General features: G+C 35.0%; 1 protein-coding gene across 4 annotated transcripts in view; it reads right to left on the bottom strand.

Annotated features, from left to right (window-relative positions):
• Positions 1-19,749, bottom strand: part of Kdm4c (lysine demethylase 4C) — a 354,968-nt gene that overhangs the window by 241,777 nt on the left and 93,442 nt on the right. For all 4 annotated transcript variants that reach the window (XM_013155087.3, XM_003472256.5, XM_023566045.2 and 1 more), the window contains exons 7-8: positions 13,967-14,070; positions 8,352-8,489 (exon numbers count right to left, since the gene is read on the bottom strand). In XM_013155087.3, the coding sequence (XP_013010541.1) occupies positions 8,352-8,489; positions 13,967-14,070 (242 nt within the window). The remainder of the gene's footprint in view (positions 1-8,351; positions 8,490-13,966; positions 14,071-19,749) is intronic.

Raw genomic sequence — 19,749 nt, 5'->3', positions numbered from 1 at the left:
TTCTTTTTTTCTCTTCAAATAAAAAAAAATTAGTACATGGTTGCAGTACAACATGTTTACATCCCATGTGTTGAGTTGGCACAGTAACATATCTTAATTCCTTTCTTTCCTCTATCCTTTACCTCCCTACCAGTCTCCCTTCATCTCTTGATCCTCTTCCCATTTGAGAACAATCTCTCTCCTTCCTGTTACCTTTTATTTTGTTCTTTATTTATAATTTGGATTTCTCATATAAAAGAAACAATGTATTGTTTAAGCTTGTTTGTCTGATTTATTTCATTTAACATTAGCATCAAGCTGTATTCATTTTCCTACAAAGACTCAAGTTTATCTTTTAAAGGACTGTTAAAAGACAGAGAGAGATCTCAAAAAGAAGGAAGGCAAGGAGAAGGAAAAAGGAAAGAAAGGAAGGTAGAATTCAAGTTTGAAAAGAACATGGGCCTCTCACCACTACACAACAATGCTTCCCTGATGCCAGAAGAAAACAAAGCTCAGGAGAAGCTTTGTTCTCAGACTGACAGAGATCACAGTCCTGAGATTCAAGACAAAATATCTTTCTCTTATCAGATACTTCCCACACACTCTACCTTGAGTGACTCTAAGAGCAATCCTACACAGAGCATGGAAGATCAGTAACCATTACTTGAGCTGTATTTCTAATTTAAGAAAAATGCATAGAACCCAGGCATGATGGTACACGCCTACAATCCCAGCACTCAGGGTGCTGAGACAGGAGGATCCTTGTGAGTTCAAGACCAGCCTAGGCTACAAAATGAGTTCAAGGCCAGCCCGAACTGCATAGCAAGACCCTGTTTCAAAATGAAAAAGAATAAGAATAAGAAAAAAGAAAAAGAAAAGGGAAATGTAACTAACTTTATAAAACTAATGTTGATACTGCCCATGGAACATAAAGCATGCTAAATTTTTTACAATATGTTTTTGTAGCCTTTTCCAAATAGATTTTTAAAATAATAAATAGTAAAATATCTATGTATGTACCAACCAACTCTCATTCTCTGTCCCCCCAAATACTAAACTTTTATTTTAAAATAGACAATTTCCCAATATTAGAATGTCATTAACATTACACATTAAGTTGAAATATCCCTTAATCTTTATTCATGGGTAATATTTCAGTATGATAAATATGAAAATATCAATGAGACAAATAAAACTATGACAAAACTGTATCACAATTTAAAAGGTATACAAGTATCAATACTATCCTCCCTTAAAAACAGCAAAATGTTCAACACAAATGAGAGACAAAAATAATGGCTGGTAAAACTATTTGTAAACTTTAAATGTTGTCCATTTAAAGTTTTTTAAAAGTAAATTTAAAGTAGTAAAGTAAATTTAAAATAGTAGTTATTGGTAAAAGAAGGAAAGAACTAAGCACTGGACTTTTATGCCAGACTTGCTTTGGATCTGCCTAACTTGAGATACTTTTCTACTTTAAAATACCTAATGATTTGATGATTCTTCTAATTTCAAAGATGTAGAACTAGTAAGACACTGATAAACATTCATTTTAAGATTTTTTACCAACTCTTTCAAGCTCTTTGATATTTTAAATAGTAAAACCTAATTCTCCTAATATTAAATTCATAGTCTTGTGTCTGAGAGTGAAAAATTAAATGATCCAAAGTGTTTGGGGCCTGGAACTGCCACAGAGGCCTACTGTGATTCCAGCCCCTGTGGGAATTTGCAGGCTGTGCTCTGACAAAAAAAAAAGCCCCTCCTCTTTCCGGCACCTTAGTCAAGTGCAAGGAGCAGAGACTGCAGACTCACAAGTCAAGTTGCTAATTGCTTAACAACAAAAAAAAATCTATTAATTGTCACTGAGCTCAATAAATACCATTAAATTTTTTTTTATTCAAAGAGATCATAACAAATGATCAAGATTTCATATTTGGCCATCTGTATATGTCGCTCTTGAAGCACCAAGAAGTACTTATCATGAAGTAAAGGGAGCAGTAACCTTCGTTGACATGCTTCACTTCTAATTAACTGACAACTCTACCTATGAAAAAGATAAAAGTATTATATGACTGGACCATCGGGTTCAGATCCCACTTCAGGAATTTTTCCTAAGTATTCCTTCAACTAGCTTTTAATTGAAGTTACCACATTTTATCAAAAGGCATAGTTTTTCTCAGATACATTTCTGCAGAGTAAACAATCAGTATCCAGGGGCTGGTTCAGTTCAGTGGTACAGCACACACCATGAGCTCTGCCACCACTACACACAAACACAAAAACACTTAAGCAATTAGCAAGCACATCATAAAACTAACAGTACAAAGTAACATGTTTTCTTGACCTTCACATGACATATTATTATACTAGTATTTGGTGATTAAAAGCATAGTAAATCCTCATTATTTTAATAAAGATTGTCTAAGACTAAACTTTTGCATTTTTTGATAGATGTTACTGATTAAGAAAAATGGAATTTAATTTTAGAGAATGACTAAAATGTAAAATAGAACAAACCTCTATCGTGGCACTTACATGCTAGACAATTTAATAGTTGGAATTACTTTCACATTAAAGGAAAATCAATCTCAAAATTTTCTATCATCTATTTTTAAACTTGTCCAAATATTTGAGGCTATAAATATCAAAATGCTTAAAAATTAGTAAAGCAGTGCTCTGGGAATTCATAAGAAAATATTTCCAATTCTGTAGACCAGCTTTTCAACTTTGTAACATATCAGATTGATATGATATCACTTAAAACGAATGCAAAATAAAAGGTAGTATTTTGATGTCACCAATTATTATATTTCCTTCCAAGAAGATATCATCACTTAAGCTGCCATTAAAAGCCTCTCACACTGCACCTACTGTAATAAATACACTGCTTCTGATAGGTTAGGCAAGATATAACTGTCCCCAAGACAATGATTCTTTTTACTCAAGAAAATCAGTACAGTAAATAACTTTTCTTCCCTTGGAGACAATCATAGTGCTTGAGGCTGCTGCAACACAAAAACAAAATATCTTCACAAATGTCTTCAAACAGTCAAGCTGAAAATCTAAGCCAAAGTTTCATTTAACAGCCTGTCAGTTTTTTGATGTGAAGCTAATGAATGCAGTGGCAAAAAATCCATCAAACCCAACATCAAAACAACGGCACTTCATCCCACCAAACTAAAAATTGAAATACAACCTGCGGGCCAGATCTTTGATCCAGCCCAGGCAGGAAGCAGAACTAGGAATGCCACAGCGGCAACTGCACAAAAGTAATCATGGACATCATTCCCCACAGGAGGAGGAAAACTCCAGAAACAGAAACGGTTGTCTCAAAAGTGCACAAAGGTCTGACTTCACTTGCTAAGATATCTGTCATATGTTTTCAAGTCTCCATCAGGAAACAAAATAGCACTGTACTCTTGACTACTCTGATACTCAAAGCTGTAAAGTTCCTAAAATAAGTAACTAGATCGTGAGTTCTACTAATAGTGGAGCTTTGCAATGAAAGTTTATTAAAAGCCCTTCTGTTCTTCAGGAAAGCTCTCTGAAGACAAAGGACATGTGTCCTTCTGCATACAACATACAGTAGCACTACTACTCCTAGGGCAGAACAAGGACTCTGAGCATCCCAGCTTGAGCCACCTTGAGGTCAGCAGCACAGGGGTACAAGGTTACTCAGCACATGGTTCTCAATGATTTTCAGTGAGAATCCAGTCAGTGATACAGTGAAAAGCAATATAAACACCTTCATAGGTAGGTTGGTCCTGCTAAACACAAGTGCCTTTTGTTCTGAAACATCTCATTACACATTTGGTATATTTTGCAAATGAAGGCAAAAGAGAACTGAATGACCCTTGTTGAATACAAGAAAAGAAAGAAGCATAGTAAGGATTAAAGAGTATTTGTAGAAATTTTTAGAAATAGGAATAGTCAAGTCGATATCGAGGGTAAGAGGTAAAGTCCCATTACTCTCATCTCTGCCTGTTTTTCTCAGAACTTCTATATAATCCACACAAATAGTCTGGGTCAAAGCTGAAACTGGTCACACTCTGGGAGGCTGTAGCAACAGGATCACAAATTCAAACCCAGGTTGGACAATGTAGCAACTTAGCAAGGCTTTGTTCCACAATTTTTTTAAAAAATTGTTTTAAGGCTAGGGATATTATAGCTTAGTGCAAAGACCCGTACATTCAATCTCCAGGACTACCATGCCCCATCAAAAAAATATGTATCAGAAATTAGGTATTTTAAAAGGACATTACAAAAGAAGACCATCTGGATTAAAGGACTAAAATATATAGGCACTGCAACATCCATAGAGTATAGTATTTTACTTGAGAATTTCAAACCTCAAGTGATTTATAAAAATTTGCAAGAAATATTTGGGCTTGAAACAAATAATTAAATGTGATTTCTAACCAATCATAACTATCTCTCAAGAGCAGAGATTTTTTACATAAACATGACTTATTAATAACTCAGTACCAGATTTTAACCCAAGAAGCACCCTCTCAGTCCTTACTACAAGAACATCAAAAGTCATCAACCACCATCAGAAGTCAAACAGCCAAGGACAAAGGATGCATTTCTTGAACTTTTGTCAAAACAACAACTGTACCCATAGCTCCATTCTATGCCTAAGTTATCCCCAAATGATAAATTCACAGAAACACAAACAGCACCTGGCTTTTAGCAGATAAGCATGGTCTCCATAGGTGCAGCTGTGTCCCCAGTTTGCTAGCTATTCAAAGACCCAGAATAGTCCTCTACTGACCAAACCCTGCTGGCTTATGACTACAGATCTATCATAGAAAATGAGCTTGTCTTTTCAAACTCATTATCATTTTCTATTAAAGATGGCCTTGTCTAACAGATTTGTTGTAGTTCTTTGTTTCTTTCTTTCTTACCCTCTTTCTTCTTTTGTTACTGGGGATTCCTTGGTCCTTTTACTTTGAGAAGGTTTTGGCTAAATTGCCTAGGCTGGCCTGGAACCTGCAATCCTCCTGCATTATCATGAGCAGACACACAAGTGTGCATCTCCATGTCTAGCTTTAGCAGCTGTTTTCTGAGTCTTCAGAAATCTGTGCTTGTGATATATGATATATTTATACTATACCTATAAATGAATTACAGTATGCACATGCCATCTGTGCAAAACCCACATCAATGAATGCTACACCACAAATAGATACTTTACCAGGTACTTTTATACACTCGAGTCAATCCTACATCATAGGAAAAAGGTATCATCTTTCTCAACCCATGCCTCAACTATGCAAATGTGCCAGTATTTTCACAATAGTTATAAAAACCTTAACTTCATCACTTGTGAGTAATGCCTTTTTATAGCTACCATGCAGAAACTAAAAGGGTAAATAATTAAGACTAACAAACATGGGCATCCTTAAAACTGAAAATCTATTTTACACAATTCATAATCCACCCATTGCATTAGTCTTGAACAAAACATATAAATGCATGCCCAGTGCACAATTTTTCCAGTGATTAAAAATTATACATATATATAATAAATTCATACTAAAGTTCTCTAAAGACTCACACTTGGGGGGCTAGGGATTTAGCTCAGCGGCATAAGCACCTGCCTTGCAAGCAGGCGGTCGTGAGTTCAATCCCCAGTAATGATTTAAAAAAAAAAAAAGACTCTCCCTGGTACCGATAAAAACAAAAAAGACCAAAAAAAAGACTCACACTTGGAGATCAAAATATGTTTCAAATAATAAAAGTTACCAAAATCTGGAAGAAAATGTAAACAGAATGAATAATATAAGAGAATTTATTAATAGTCAATATAATACTATTACTAGTATTAAGAAAACATGGGCTACACTAGATTGTAATTACCTCATCATTTATTGACTTGTACTCTGTAGTAGACAGATGCTTCCACCTCTCTCAGCCCTTCAAAGATACTTTCATCCTACCTCTGAAATCTGTGAATGTGACCTTACATGAAAAAGAAAATTTGCAGATTGTTTGTTCTGAAATGTAGAGGATTACACACAAGGACTGGCGTGAGGCCTATCAGGTCTTGCCCCTACAGAACCGTACCCCTACAGTTATAAGAAGTGAATCCAGCCAACAACCTCTATGAGCAAGCAAATGGATTCTTCTGCCAGCCTCAGTAAGGAGTAGAGCCCTCCAAACACCTTGAATTTCAACAAGTGTGACTAACAGGAGCCATTCGTGTACAGAACTATGAGATACGCAGTAAGGGAATACTGTTTATACCAGTATTAATCTGCTACAGCACCAACAGAAAACTAAGCTATGCTCAGAGTAGCATCATCTGGCCAAAAGAAAGGACAATGTACAGACAGCACCAAAAAGAAAAAGAATCACAAGCACATGCAATTAACATAACAGCATTTAAAATTAGCCTGCCAAAATAAATAAAAAATTTTTTAAAAACATAAAATTAGCTGACCAAAACTGCACTGTATCACTGAATACGATACATGTGCTAAAATAAAATATCCAGAACAAAATGAAGTCATTTTTTACTAAACTGTATTAGTAGCCATTCAATCACCTAGGCTTCTTGGCCCACAACAAATCTTTCAGACAAAAGAGGTACTTCTACCTTATATATGGATAACAGACTTTCTGCTGTGACACAGCCAGCCCCAATAGAAAAACTGAGCCTGATATCGTGCTTCCCTCTCCCTAGCGCACCAAGTGCAGCCCCACAATTACAACAGAAGGTCTCGGCAGAACTTTCAGAGCACACCACTCCTCACCTCTCCTGCTCTGTCACACTCACTCTGCTTCCTCAGAGCTCCTGGTTTCTCTCCAAGGCTAAGACGTCCTATTTTGACCAATAAAACAAACTTGTTATGAAAGCTATAGCAAACAAGCAATGAGTTATTTTTCTGGTGAGTCTGAATAGTGATGATATTTCCTTATTATGTGAATGATTCAAGACACCAACCATAAAATAACTTTCTGACAGTGGAGGCGAACTGCTGCTGTAGCAGGCACACATATCCCTCTCCATCAGCATGCAAGCCAACTTGTCCTTGCATCCGCACAGCAGCCAAAATTTCAGGTTTAACTGCAATGTTGACACTTTGCGATAAATAAGAGGGTTTGGGGTTGCAGTTTGAGTACATGGTCTCTAAAAAGTTCACTATCACTGCCTTTTGACAAGAGAACTGTTTCATTGCATACCCAAGCACTATATTTCTGCCAAAGCACTGCAGAAGCTGGCCAAGGTACAGTACATACACTGAATTTCCTGTTTTTTACTAGTCTTATAATACACTGGAAGTCTAATGGAAAGAAGTATTTCTTTCTGTTTGTTACTGAATTACCTCTCATAAATAGACATTCAGGATAGAAAAAGTCTAATAGGAGGGGCTTTAGTTTACGGCAAAAACTCATTCAAATGTTTCCTGAATTGCCAAAGAGCTACATTATTTATACTTTATTATTCAATTTTCAAAAACACATGTAAATCAAACCTAGAGTTGCCATACTTGAATATTCCAACTTCACCTAATAGTTCCATATGCAAATTTATCAACATAGAATGAATAATCATATTGAGTTGTATCACACAGTAGCCAAGATAAGCTGTATAAGCTTTATTTATCATTTTTCACTGAATCTATGTCAATTTTATGACTGTAAACCATGGTCTCATTTAAAAGCTGACCTATGCCAGCCTGCACCTTTGCCTTAAAAGCCACAGGAAAGGAAGTAAACCTAATAGAAACTACCATCTCTTGGAAGATGTCCTCTATTTAACACAGCAGGGAGCAAATAATTACATTTAATAGAAATCGTTACTTGTAAATAAAAATACACTGTGAAATAAAATATTCTGGGCAAAAATACAAAATGTTACACCACATTTAATGAAAATATATTTTAATATGCTCTATATTATTGCTTTCAAAACCTTCATTTCTGCACTAAAGGCAGTTTTAATCATTTCTTCTTTCTATCCACCTTCAACCACTTGTTACAACTTTACTAGTGACTTCTTTCTCTAAGTTGTTTTCTAAGTCCTAGACTAAATTCTAACAAGGAAAAATCCAACTGTATCTAGTACGGAGCTTTTAGAAAATCTTGCACAAAACCTGGTGGCCTTAAGAGAGAAAATAAATACCCACTGCCTAAAATTACCTATCAAGGTAAACTGCTTCATTTTTACTCTCAAAACAGAAAATTGTACTTACAAGTTGTAATTCAGCCTACGCAAAATAAAAATGTCTAGTATGAAACAAATTACTGAGGCATAGAGTATGAATGATGAAAAAAAAATAAAAGCTATACATGATTTTAGGCTTCCCATGGCATTAACAAGAACATACGTTTAATTTATGCTTTGTTTTTCAGGCACAACTTACCAATTTAGCAACTTTTCCATAGTCAATCCATCTGACAGTAGCAAAATTTGTAGATTCTGCACAGTTGAAACCATGATTGAAACCAGCATGGTAGCCATATGGGAAAGTGATCATAAATTCTCCAGCCTCCTGGGTGATCTACAGGGTAGAAAATATGTCATATTCTACAGTAATAAAGCTTCTCAAATTGTGAATACAATTAAAATACAAAAAAGAAAAAAATATCATTATCAGAGCCATAACAGTTTAAAAGAGTCTCCCCAAAATCTTTACTTGATCCATTCATAGTGTTGTTTCAGGAAACTTTGAAAGGAATTTCTAAACAGGATGTGACCTTATGACACTTTAGTCAACCATCAAAGCTATTCTAATATATCACATTTTATTTGAATATGTCTTTAAGTTACTCAAATTAATATGTACATATTAGCCATCAACATACTTAAGTAATTTACATTACTATATCCATACATGAAACTGATCTAGTAACTGGCACATTTGAAGTTGAAAACTACAGAAACCTTTACAATGCATGCTAGACAGGCTATATTATGAAATCTTGTTGACAGAATTGGTACTATTCACCAATTCTTTCATAAGGCTTAGAAAATATTTAATTAACTATATTCTATTTAGCAAAACTTCTGTGCAAAACATTATTCAAAATATGTATACATTTATAAGTGCAGAAATTAAAATAACCTGCATTAAATAAACCAGCAGCCACAAAAAACAGCAAACACAAAAAGTGTATTTATTCTTAGATTAAAGCCTTTTGTTTTATTATAGTTACCAAAGGAAAACAAAATAAACTGTAAGCTATAGAAAATGGAGAAAGCAAAAAATTTTAGTTACTTAAAAAAAATCTATTCCATACTAGATTATAAATTTATTCCTTACTTTATTAAATGGAATCATGATATTTGTTTTTTATTATCTGACCTTAAACTGTTTCTAAACTTGCACTCAACAAGTTAGAGCTTTTTATATTTCTAAATTCTCTGCACTGATGCCAAGTAACACATACAATAGTTATAGAATTTCACAATGAACTAACGTTCCTCCTTGATAGTATAGAAATACTATATTCTATACTATTTCTGATGACAAAATTTTAAAGTCACACATTTCATTATTCTACTAACAAAGTATTTATATATAGTAACAATACTCAGATAATAAATAAAAGTATGGTTTGATCAACTTTGATAAATGCACACAATCATATAAGCCATGCCCCCATCATTTCCATCATACCAGGAAATATCCAGCACACTACTCAATCCCACACCAGCAACACTACGGTTCTGATTCCTTTCACCATTAGTTACTTTCGCTGTCCTAGAACTTCATATAAAGGAAATGCAATTTTCCTTTTCTCTGTAAATTTTTCAAATGCCTCTGCTCTACTGCACATAACTGAATACCTTGTTGCTAATTACTGATACTACAGTCTATGGCTATTCCATACTTTGCTTATCTACTTACCTGTAATCAACAGCTGACCTGCCCAATATTTTCTTCACAGGAATAAAAATATACTTATTCCCAATAAATCTATGGTACACAATAACTAGGAATTTCTCTAAAACCTGACATAATAAATTTCTTAAAAGCAGAACAAAGCAGAAAGAAGAATTAAAATAAAACATCTCCTATGTGCCAGCACGGTGATGCATGCCTGTAATGCAGCACTCAGAAGGCGGGGACAGGAAGATTGTTGCAAGTTCGAGATCAGCCTGGGCTACAAAGTGAGCACAAGGCCAACCTGAACTGACCAAAAAAAAAAAGGCCCCTATGAACTGTTGGTAACCCAGGAATCAGGTAGAATCTCTCCTACTGATCTACCACAGCAATGAACTTGTATATTTCTTGTATTCCAAAATTTCTTTTCTCCCCTCCCTTCTCCTCCTTTCTTTCTTGTACTGGGGATTGAACCCAGGGCTCTTACACCAAGTCCTAGCCCTTTTTTAATTTTGAGATACAGTCTTACAAAGTCCCTAAATTATCCAGGCTGGTCCGAACCTTGTATTTTTTTCCTTTTCAGCCACCCAGAGTTCCACAATTACAGACATACATCACCATACCCATCAGAATTGCATTATTTTTTTCCAGAGAAATATAAATTCCACATATTACCACCATCTATAGTCTTTACTTCTCTGTTACCTCACCCACCACAACCTTTCCAAGATTACAACTGCCTTGACTGTTTCACTGGTCATTAACTTGTATTCCTTAGTCAATACCCCACATGTTCTTATTGGCCTGACAGTAAATGATCTTGAGAATATATTCATGAATACTTAAAGAATTATCATCAGAAGAGATGTAAAATATCTACAGGGTTTTCCCAGCCCAGCACAACAATCATGGGCAAGAAAAATCTCAAAGGAACAATATAAACAAGACTGCCAAGACTATAGTAGACACCAGCTGTTCTCCATTTTGTTTATGAAAGAATGATAAAAGGAATATAATACATCATCATATTAACAAGAATAAAATTCACAATTTAATCATGTAGTACTCAATGTCAGGAGTCTTCCCTTACATGCAACCTAAATGAAAGCCAGTAATGTCCCACCTGTATACTGAACCAAATTAAATGATTCTTGTAGCATTTCAGCTTTATATGTATGAAATGAATATATGGGTACAGATATACATTTAAACATATAAGAGACACACTGTAGAAACACAGGTGCATACTTTAATCCACTAATTAATCCTGTAATTACCACTTACAGGATCCAAAAACAGTGTATAGAGAAGTATATTCTTTCCCTAAAAGTCTGAAATTTTTCTCAAAACACTGGCCTGCTCTAGTGAAGATCAGAGGGTACTGTGCTGCCGTGAGAGGCAGCGCAGGTGTCACGTGGCAGGCAGAGACAGGCTTCACAGGACCTTACCCAGTATCGGCTCACCAACCAGTCACCAGAGAACACAACCCAAGCTCCTTTCCTACTCTAATGAATATCACTGATAGTCTAAGTGCTTCCTACTATCTGGTAAAAATAAAACTGACCTTGCTCAACTGTTTCTGCCCCTAGAAAACTGAAAGGAGTAAAGGATTCCACTGGAATAATTGCTCCTCTGAACCATACCTACATATGATTTCTACCAAACTAAAAAATTCTGCTCTTGCAATGTTGATAAGGAGCACCTATTCCCACTGACTGATTCTAAATTCTAGGTCCCCATCATTTCATTTCTAGAAACATGTTAGACCTAGTTAGTCCTAGTTAGCCAAAATATAGGGCTGATTTACTGTGCCTATGGGGATTAGCTGGTATGTACAGAGACAGAACAGAACAACTTCATTTTATTAGAAAACAAAAAGTCATCTTACTCTCATACCATACAAGAGGGTGGAGAAAAGGTAATCAATTCAAAAGCACACATTAGTTTTCATATTATGAACAAATATACACAAATACATTGAAAGAAGGACAAAATGTACTCCAAGAAATGATTACCCAAAGGAAAAGTGCTAAGTTAAAGAGAAAGACAACATGTACTACGCAAAAGCCTTTATTTAGATTAACAGTTTCCATTCTTCCTAAGTAGTTTCTTTTTGTTGTGGTTTGGTTTGATTTGGTTTTCTGAGATAAGTTCTTGCTATGTAATTCAGGCTGGCCTTGAACTTACTTTATAGCCAAGGATGGCCTGAAACCTGCAACAATCTTCCTTCCTTCTTAGTGCCGAAATTATAGGTGTGCCACCCTACCTGGTAGCTGTTATTATCTCCACTTTAAGATAATGAAAATAAGACTGAGAAAAACTATATGATATTAACAAGAAATGAACCCTAGACGTGCATTCCACAGTCTGTGCTGCCATTTACTCTGTCACATGTTATAGGGCTATCATCAAAGAGTAAGTTCCTTGACTTGCACAGAGCCTGCATCAGGGTGGTGTTTTGCCATGTCAGGTGGTAGACATTTACGTAACTTTTCACAGAAACCAAAACTATTGCATCCACAAAAGACTAGACGAGAGTTGGACAAAGCTAGTGAAAACCACCATGATGTACTTGGAGAGTGGTAGCCCAGAACAGGGACACAGGACAGCACCTGCCTTCTCCCAAGGACTAAAAAGAGCTTCAAGTTCACAAGGCCTCCACCTTGAGGAAAAGAACTCTCTGTTCCACTGCTTCTCTTAACCCCATCTCCTAAAACCATCCCTAAAACTACTGCCAATACCCAAACCAGCTCTAACCAAAAGAGGTTTTCCTATCCTGCTCCTTCTAGCAGGCAAAGAAAGTGTTGTCTAAGTTGCCATCTATCATCCCAGTGTGAGTAGAAATGTCTACCAAAGCTAATACCCACAGGAGAGAGAAGCATTGGATGTTGTCACTGAGAATCACAAAAGCCTGGTTGTGCAGAGCTGTCAGCAAGTAAGGCAAAGCTCCTCGCAGGGTACCTGCCAGTGCTACCACCCATCGCCAGTTCCTCTCCACACCCAGGGACCCCTCAGGATGCACAGCTGGGAGGCAGGGATTTCCATAGACACAAATGTGTGAGTAAAACATGCTCATCACAAGCAGAGCATGTGCCCTGCACGGACACTCTGCAAGGGAATGCGAGCTGGCTCAAGCTGAAGAACAATTCTTGACACTTGCACAAATCCTACTGTGAACAAAGCCTGCCACCCACATAAGGCCGCATTAAGGACCTAAGATTAAGAAAGTGTAATGCCTTAGTCACAAGACAAAAGCTTCTAAGGGGGGAAACATCGAGGATTGGGGGTGAGGGAGATAAAAAAAGAAAGAGAAGTTACTTTTTAATGTTTCTGTAAGTAGCTAAGTGCTTAATCCCCTGGAGATTGAGTGCTTTTATTTATCTGATCAAAAGGCTTTTTTCATTTCAGCTTCTTCACAAAAAGTTCAAGCTCTGAACATGCGCTACAGAGTCTACTGAGGTTTATAAAACTTAATTTTCAGAAATACTTCATAGAAGCAATACATGATTACTAAACTATCAGACAATTTTACTCCATAATAAAACTGCAATTGTAGTATGTCCAAATGTGTTTAGAAATGACAATCACTAATACTTTTATTGTTCATGGTACCGGGGATTAAACCTAGTACTTTCACTCTGAGCTACATCCCTAGTCCTTTCTTCATTTTGACTTTCAGAAGAATCTCACTAAGTTGCCCAGATTGAGCTCAATATGCTATCCTTCTGCAGCACCCCAGAATGCCGGCATTACAGATGCATGCTAACACACCAGGCCACGATCACTAATTTTAACTGACCTAATTGCTAAAATAATTGTTCTAAGTTCTTTTTTAAAAAAAAACAGAACACATTAATTACATTACTCATATAAAATGTTTCAGGGTAGAAGCATTAACTCTTATTCTGCAGAATGTGCTACATTTTTCACTATTATGAGTGAACTGTATAACAACACAAAGTCTTTAGTAAATATATCTTGAAATACTTAAAAGAACAATGTAAAAGTTATTAAACATGAACTTGAATTTCTCTGCCCATATCCTAAAAATCCAACCTAAAGTCAAAGACACATTGCCTTATGTGAAATATATCTTAAATATAAATTATACAAACAACAAATCAATTTTTGAAAGAGTTATATTAATATACCTTGTCAAAAGGAATCCCATATTTCTTCAATACTGATGGAGAAATCAGTGTCATCTTGTGGCGAAGAAATGCATCACACCCTTGAGAGCTGCTTGGGAAAAAACCTAAATAGAAAAAATAAATACAAATAGCATTAGGTCAATTAAGAACAAAGTTAAGGGAGTATGTATGAATACACAGATCTCAATTTTTATTGTTCTTTATAGAATGGCAGTTTTGTGCACATATAGGCTAGCTCACTACCAAAAACCTTGAGCACTAAAAACCAAATTGGAATTCTTAAAAAGTAAAAGATTCATCTTTACATCACCAAAGAATAAATTCGCTTACAGAAAGATTTACCAAGGATTTTTTTTGCAGCATACAAAATTACTAAATTTTAGGAATCAATTTTAATTGGAATCATATTTGGATTTAGTCTGCCTAATATCTGCTAGATGGACAAAATATTAAATCAAATTGTGAAAATAAGTGTACGTTTTAATAGAGGCACCTCTCATCTGAGACTCCTAGAATTGATCCAGAAGCACTGGCCCAAATGCCCAGCATATAGCACACATCTGGCAGCTTACCTTTCATTTCTAATCAACTTAAAACTGCTATTAACTTCTGATGTTGTATAGCACCGTAAGATAATTAGTTGACAACTAATTGAATCTTTCAAAATAACTAGTAGAGGGCTGGGGATTTAGCTCAGCGGCATAAGCACCTGCCTTAAAAGCAGGCAGTCGTGAGTTTGATCCCCGGTACTGATAAAAAGGAAAAAGACCAAAAAAAAAAAAAACTAGTAGAAAAGATTTTAAATATTCCCAACATGAAGAAATGATATATGTCTAAGGTGATAAAAATATCAATTACCTTTATCTAATCATTCATTACACATGGCATTCTTCTAGTGAAATGTCACGCTACACTACATAAATATGTACAATTTCTATCAATAAAAAATAAAAACATGTTTAAAAGCTAAATGCTATTTATTTTCTGTAATAATTTTTGGACCGCACCTATCAAGTGCTTGGGAATCTACCTCAACAACCTGTATGGCAGAATTATTTTGAAGGGCATATTTGTGAGTAAGCAGAACACACAGCAACCCTCCTTTCAACAGGACAGCATTCACCAAGACTGACTCAAGTCTGCAGTTCTCTCTAAGGAAGACCCTCATTAACACGGTGATGGAGGCCAGAGAAATGAAAACGAGCATGCTTAATGCCCTGCTTGTTATTTCCTTCCTCAGAGGGTAGGTTATCTCCCACACAGGAGAGGAGAACAAGAAAGAGAAGAGAGAGGAAAGAAAGAGGGAAAAGACAGAGGAGACACCCAGCAGAAGGACACAGAGGAAGAGGAAATGTACCAGGATAACACATGTGATGCATGTGAATAGTGTGGGAAGAACTCAATGCTCCTCCATGGCCAAAATGAAGGGATAATTACTAAAAATATGACTTAGATAACTGAATGGCTCACTGCACCAATAGGGGATGGGGATTTAGCTCAGCAGCATAAGCGCCTGCCTTGCAAGTGCGCAGATGTGAGTTCGATCCCCGGTAACAATTAAAAAAAAAAAAAAGGAATATGACCAATAAAATAAAAGAATCTCTACCACTTATTAACCAATCATAAACCATTTTAACATGATGTGAAGAATTTCCCAGGAATTCTGTTCAACTATATAAACCTTTTTTTTTTTTTTTAAATTTTGGTTGACTGGAGGGTTTTGTTTTTCTTTTACAGTTTTTGGTTTTGTGAGAGTAGGGCTTATCATGTAGCCCAGGCTGGCATCAAACTTGCAAACCTCCTGTTTCAGCCTCCCAAGTGCTGAAATTACAAGTGTGTGCCAACACAAACAAAATAAATAAGCCTTTCTGATCCCATCATAGGATATGTAGAGCAACAGTACATTACAAAATATTCAGTCAGGACCCATTGAAGTATAAGCAACCTCCTGCTAAACATAGTATATTGTGAATAACTATTTGTACTTAATTTTTTTTAAAAAAGGGGGAAAATACACAAAAATTGTTTGACAATGGAAGGATCAGAAATACTATCTTTCTTTACAATACATTAAATGCACAATTTTGCCATACATGGTCATTTGATGCACTCCTCTGCTGATACTACTACTTGTAATACATAAATACAAAATAAAATATTAGCAATGGAAAGTGTCACACTAATGTAAAGGTCATGTCTACAAATATAATCTCACCATAAGTCCCAGACACAAAGACAGTAAGGCACATCTGGGCAATCACCAAACGCAAAACCCATGGAAACATTTTAATAGCACAATTCAAACAGATCTATTGCACTTTTGAAATCTGTAACTCTGTGCAGCATTAAGTGAATTAAGTTTTAAATTAAAATCAATGTAGAAAGAAGAGTATATTTAATTTATCTTTGATATGGATTTGTAATCAGGACCTGAACAATGGGGTGACTGGCCATAAGTTAATTTAAATTGGAAAACCACTGAAGGAAGATTATTTGCAGTATATTAAGAACTTCACATTGGTTCAGAAATTATATTTACAATGTATCATCAGAATTATGTTTTATATCATCCTAGAAAATGTCTTATAATCACCACAAATTATGCACAAAGAATGTTTCTCAAAATACCTGTAGGATCATATGGCTCATACGCTAGTTTCATGGTCTACAAAAATTATTTTATGCAACATGCAAACAAGTTGATATAACCAAAATACTATTTGATATAAAAATCATACTATTTTTAAAGATTCAAAACTTGCCCTAGTTACATAAGGTTAATAAATGAAAAAAATAGCTTTGGAGTCACCTGAATGAAAATAACAAAATCAGATCCCACAGGGAAGATTATATATAACTAAAAACTCCACTTAAGACTGTCAAGAGTCTTTCAAATAACCAATTACAGAGACAATTCAGCACAGATAAAAGTTTTGCAAATACGTTCTTTTTTTTTTTTTTTTTTTTTGGTCTTTTTTTATTTTTATTGGTACCAGGGATCGAACTCAAAACTGCCTGCTTCCAATGTGCATTGGAAGTAGGATAGTTTCATCAGTAAATGGTATGAGTGGAGCTATAGCTCATGTGGTAGAGTACTTGCCCAGCCCCTGCAAATAAGTTCTTAAAATATGCCTTTCTGAATTCATTTTGCAATATTTATTTAATTAGAGGTCTTTTAAAACTAAATAGTTATAGTGAATATTCAAGTTACGACTGGTATCACATATGAACAACTTGGGTTATCACCAGAATTTCAGATTTCACTTACAACCAAAATCTTGAATTATGACCTGAATGCCAGCCACTTGTGCAGTCGTAAACAAAAAACTTGAATGCCAGAAAGGCATATGTAAGTGTAAAGAAGTGTTAGTCTGAGGCCAGATGTGTGTGTTCGTGTAAGTGATTTCAGTCAGTGCTTTATATAATCAGTAAGCTAGAAAAGAAGCTAAGGAAGGAAGGGGAGGTTAAAAAAAAAAAAAAGCAATTACAATAAAAAAGAACAGTGTTAAAGAAAGGACAGAAACAAGACAAAGGTAGACCAGTTTCTAGTTCTAAAAAGGTTAAGACCTAGTAGCCAGATGCAGATCCTAGTGGACTACCAACTCTCTCAAGCCAAAGATGTCAACTTGAATGGTGAGCACAATATGAAATTGTTGTTTCTGGTAAATTAGGCACATTTTATAACATTTTGTTGAAAATACTAGGAAAAGCAGAATAGCCACCACCACCATTTCTAGAATAGTCAAGGTATAGAGCATATTCCAAGTTCCCTCATGTCCTTTTGCCAATAATCCCTACCCCTAGCTTCTAGCAACCACAAATTTACTTCCTATCTCTATAGTTTTGTTTTGTAGAATATCATATGTGTAACTATCTAGTTCCATGGCCTTCCTGGAGGCTAAGGCAGGAGAATCACTGCAAGTTTGAGGACAGCTTAGGCTAAAAAGTAAATTCAAGGCCAGCCTGAACTGTACAGTGAAACCCTCTCTCAAAAAAGACAAAAGAAAAAAACAATGAGTAAATATATTTTCTTAAAGCCAAAGCAAAAAATATATATATATATATTTTCTTTACAAGTTCTCCACACTGTCACCTGGTTTGTATTTATAATATATGAACTATTACTAAGAAATGCTTTTTAAATTCCAACCACATACTGTTGCTTTAAACCACTAAAAATTTCAGCCTTGGGGAAGTTCAGTGACATTTTACTTGGTATATAAACACTATTTTGAGAAGTTGAAAATTGTTATTAACCACTTAGAAAAAGAAGAAAGGAAAAGTCAAATGTATAAATCTACATCCACAACAGCAAGAAATTTTACATAATTTAATCTGAATAAAGTTGAAATTTACCAAAATATGTTTTGATAGAGTTTTTACAAAGGTTTTACAATGTTTACATAACTTATGTGCATTGGAAGTAGGATAGTTTCATCAGTAAATGGTATGAGTGGAGGTATAGCTCATGTGGTAGAGCACTTGCCTAGCACATATGAAGCCTTCAGTTCAATCCCTAGTACTAAAGTAAATAAACAGAAAAATACTTAAGATTTAAAAATAAGGATTGGAGATTTAGCTCAGTGGCACAAGCACCTGCCTGGCAAGCACAAGGTCATGAGTTTGGTCCGTAGTATCGAAAAAAAAAAGAAAGAAAGAAAAAGATTTAAAAATAAATGAGGCTGGGAAAACTGGATTTACACACACAAAGACTGAATTAGACTCATTTTATATAAAAATCAACTAAAAACTGATCATACACCTAAGGCCTAGAAGTATAAAACTACTAGAAGAAAATACAAGGAAATCACTTAAGGATATTCCTATCACTTAAAGGTACCTAAAGGCTTTTTAGATAACATCCTAAACACAGGAAACAAAAGCAGTAACAGAATAATGGCATTTTATCAAAGTAAGAAGTTTCTGCATGACAAAGAAAACAATCAACAAAATGAAGCAACCTACAGAATAGGGAAAATATTCATCTAACAAAAGGAATAATATCCAGAATATATAATACAAACAACTCAATAGAAAAAAACTAAATAAAAATAGGATGATCTGAATAAACATTTCTCAAAAGTACATATATAGATGGCCAACAAGTAAATGGAAAAAATGTCCCCAGTACTGAAAAGAAAATAAAAATGGAAAGAGATTAGGAAGCAGCTCAGTGACAAAATATGAAGCCCCGAGTTCAAACTCCAGTTCTACAAAAAGAAAAAGGAAAAAAGAAAGTGTATGAAAAAAATGCCCAATTTCACTATCATCAAGGAAATGTAAACCAAAGTCAGAGTGATATGTCCTCTTATTGCAGTTGAAACAGCTATTACCAAACTGACAAAGAAACAATAAAAGCAAGGCTATGAAGATACGGGGATCTTTCTTTATACAAGGTTTTGGGGAATGCTGTTAGAATGGCCATACAGAAAATGATAATGAGGTTCCTCAAAATACAAAAAATAGAACCACCACACAATAAAGCCATAACACAATTTAGTATATATCCAAACAAAATGAATTTATTACATCAGAGATACCTGCATCACCATATTTATTTTTGCACTATTCAAAATAATCAAAATATAGAATCAACTAAGATATCCATCAATGCATAAGTGGATTTTTAAAAATGTGATATATATACTTAATGGGATATTACTCTCATAAAAAGTAATGAAATCCTATCACACTTGTGGTACATTAAGATAAAACTGGGCATATTATCACTTATGGAAGCTAAAAGTTATCTCATAGAAAACAGTAAGTAGAATAATAAGTTA

Source organism: Cavia porcellus, unplaced genomic scaffold (genome assembly GCF_034190915.1).
Source record: "Cavia porcellus strain 051 isolate PalLab524CR breed Dunkin Hartley unplaced genomic scaffold, mCavPor4.1 scaffold_1, whole genome shotgun sequence".
NCBI classification, from domain to species: Eukaryota; Metazoa; Chordata; class Mammalia; order Rodentia; family Caviidae; genus Cavia; species Cavia porcellus.
The sequence above is the reverse complement of the archived record's forward strand: the minus strand, read 5'-3'. Positions and strand labels throughout refer to the sequence as shown.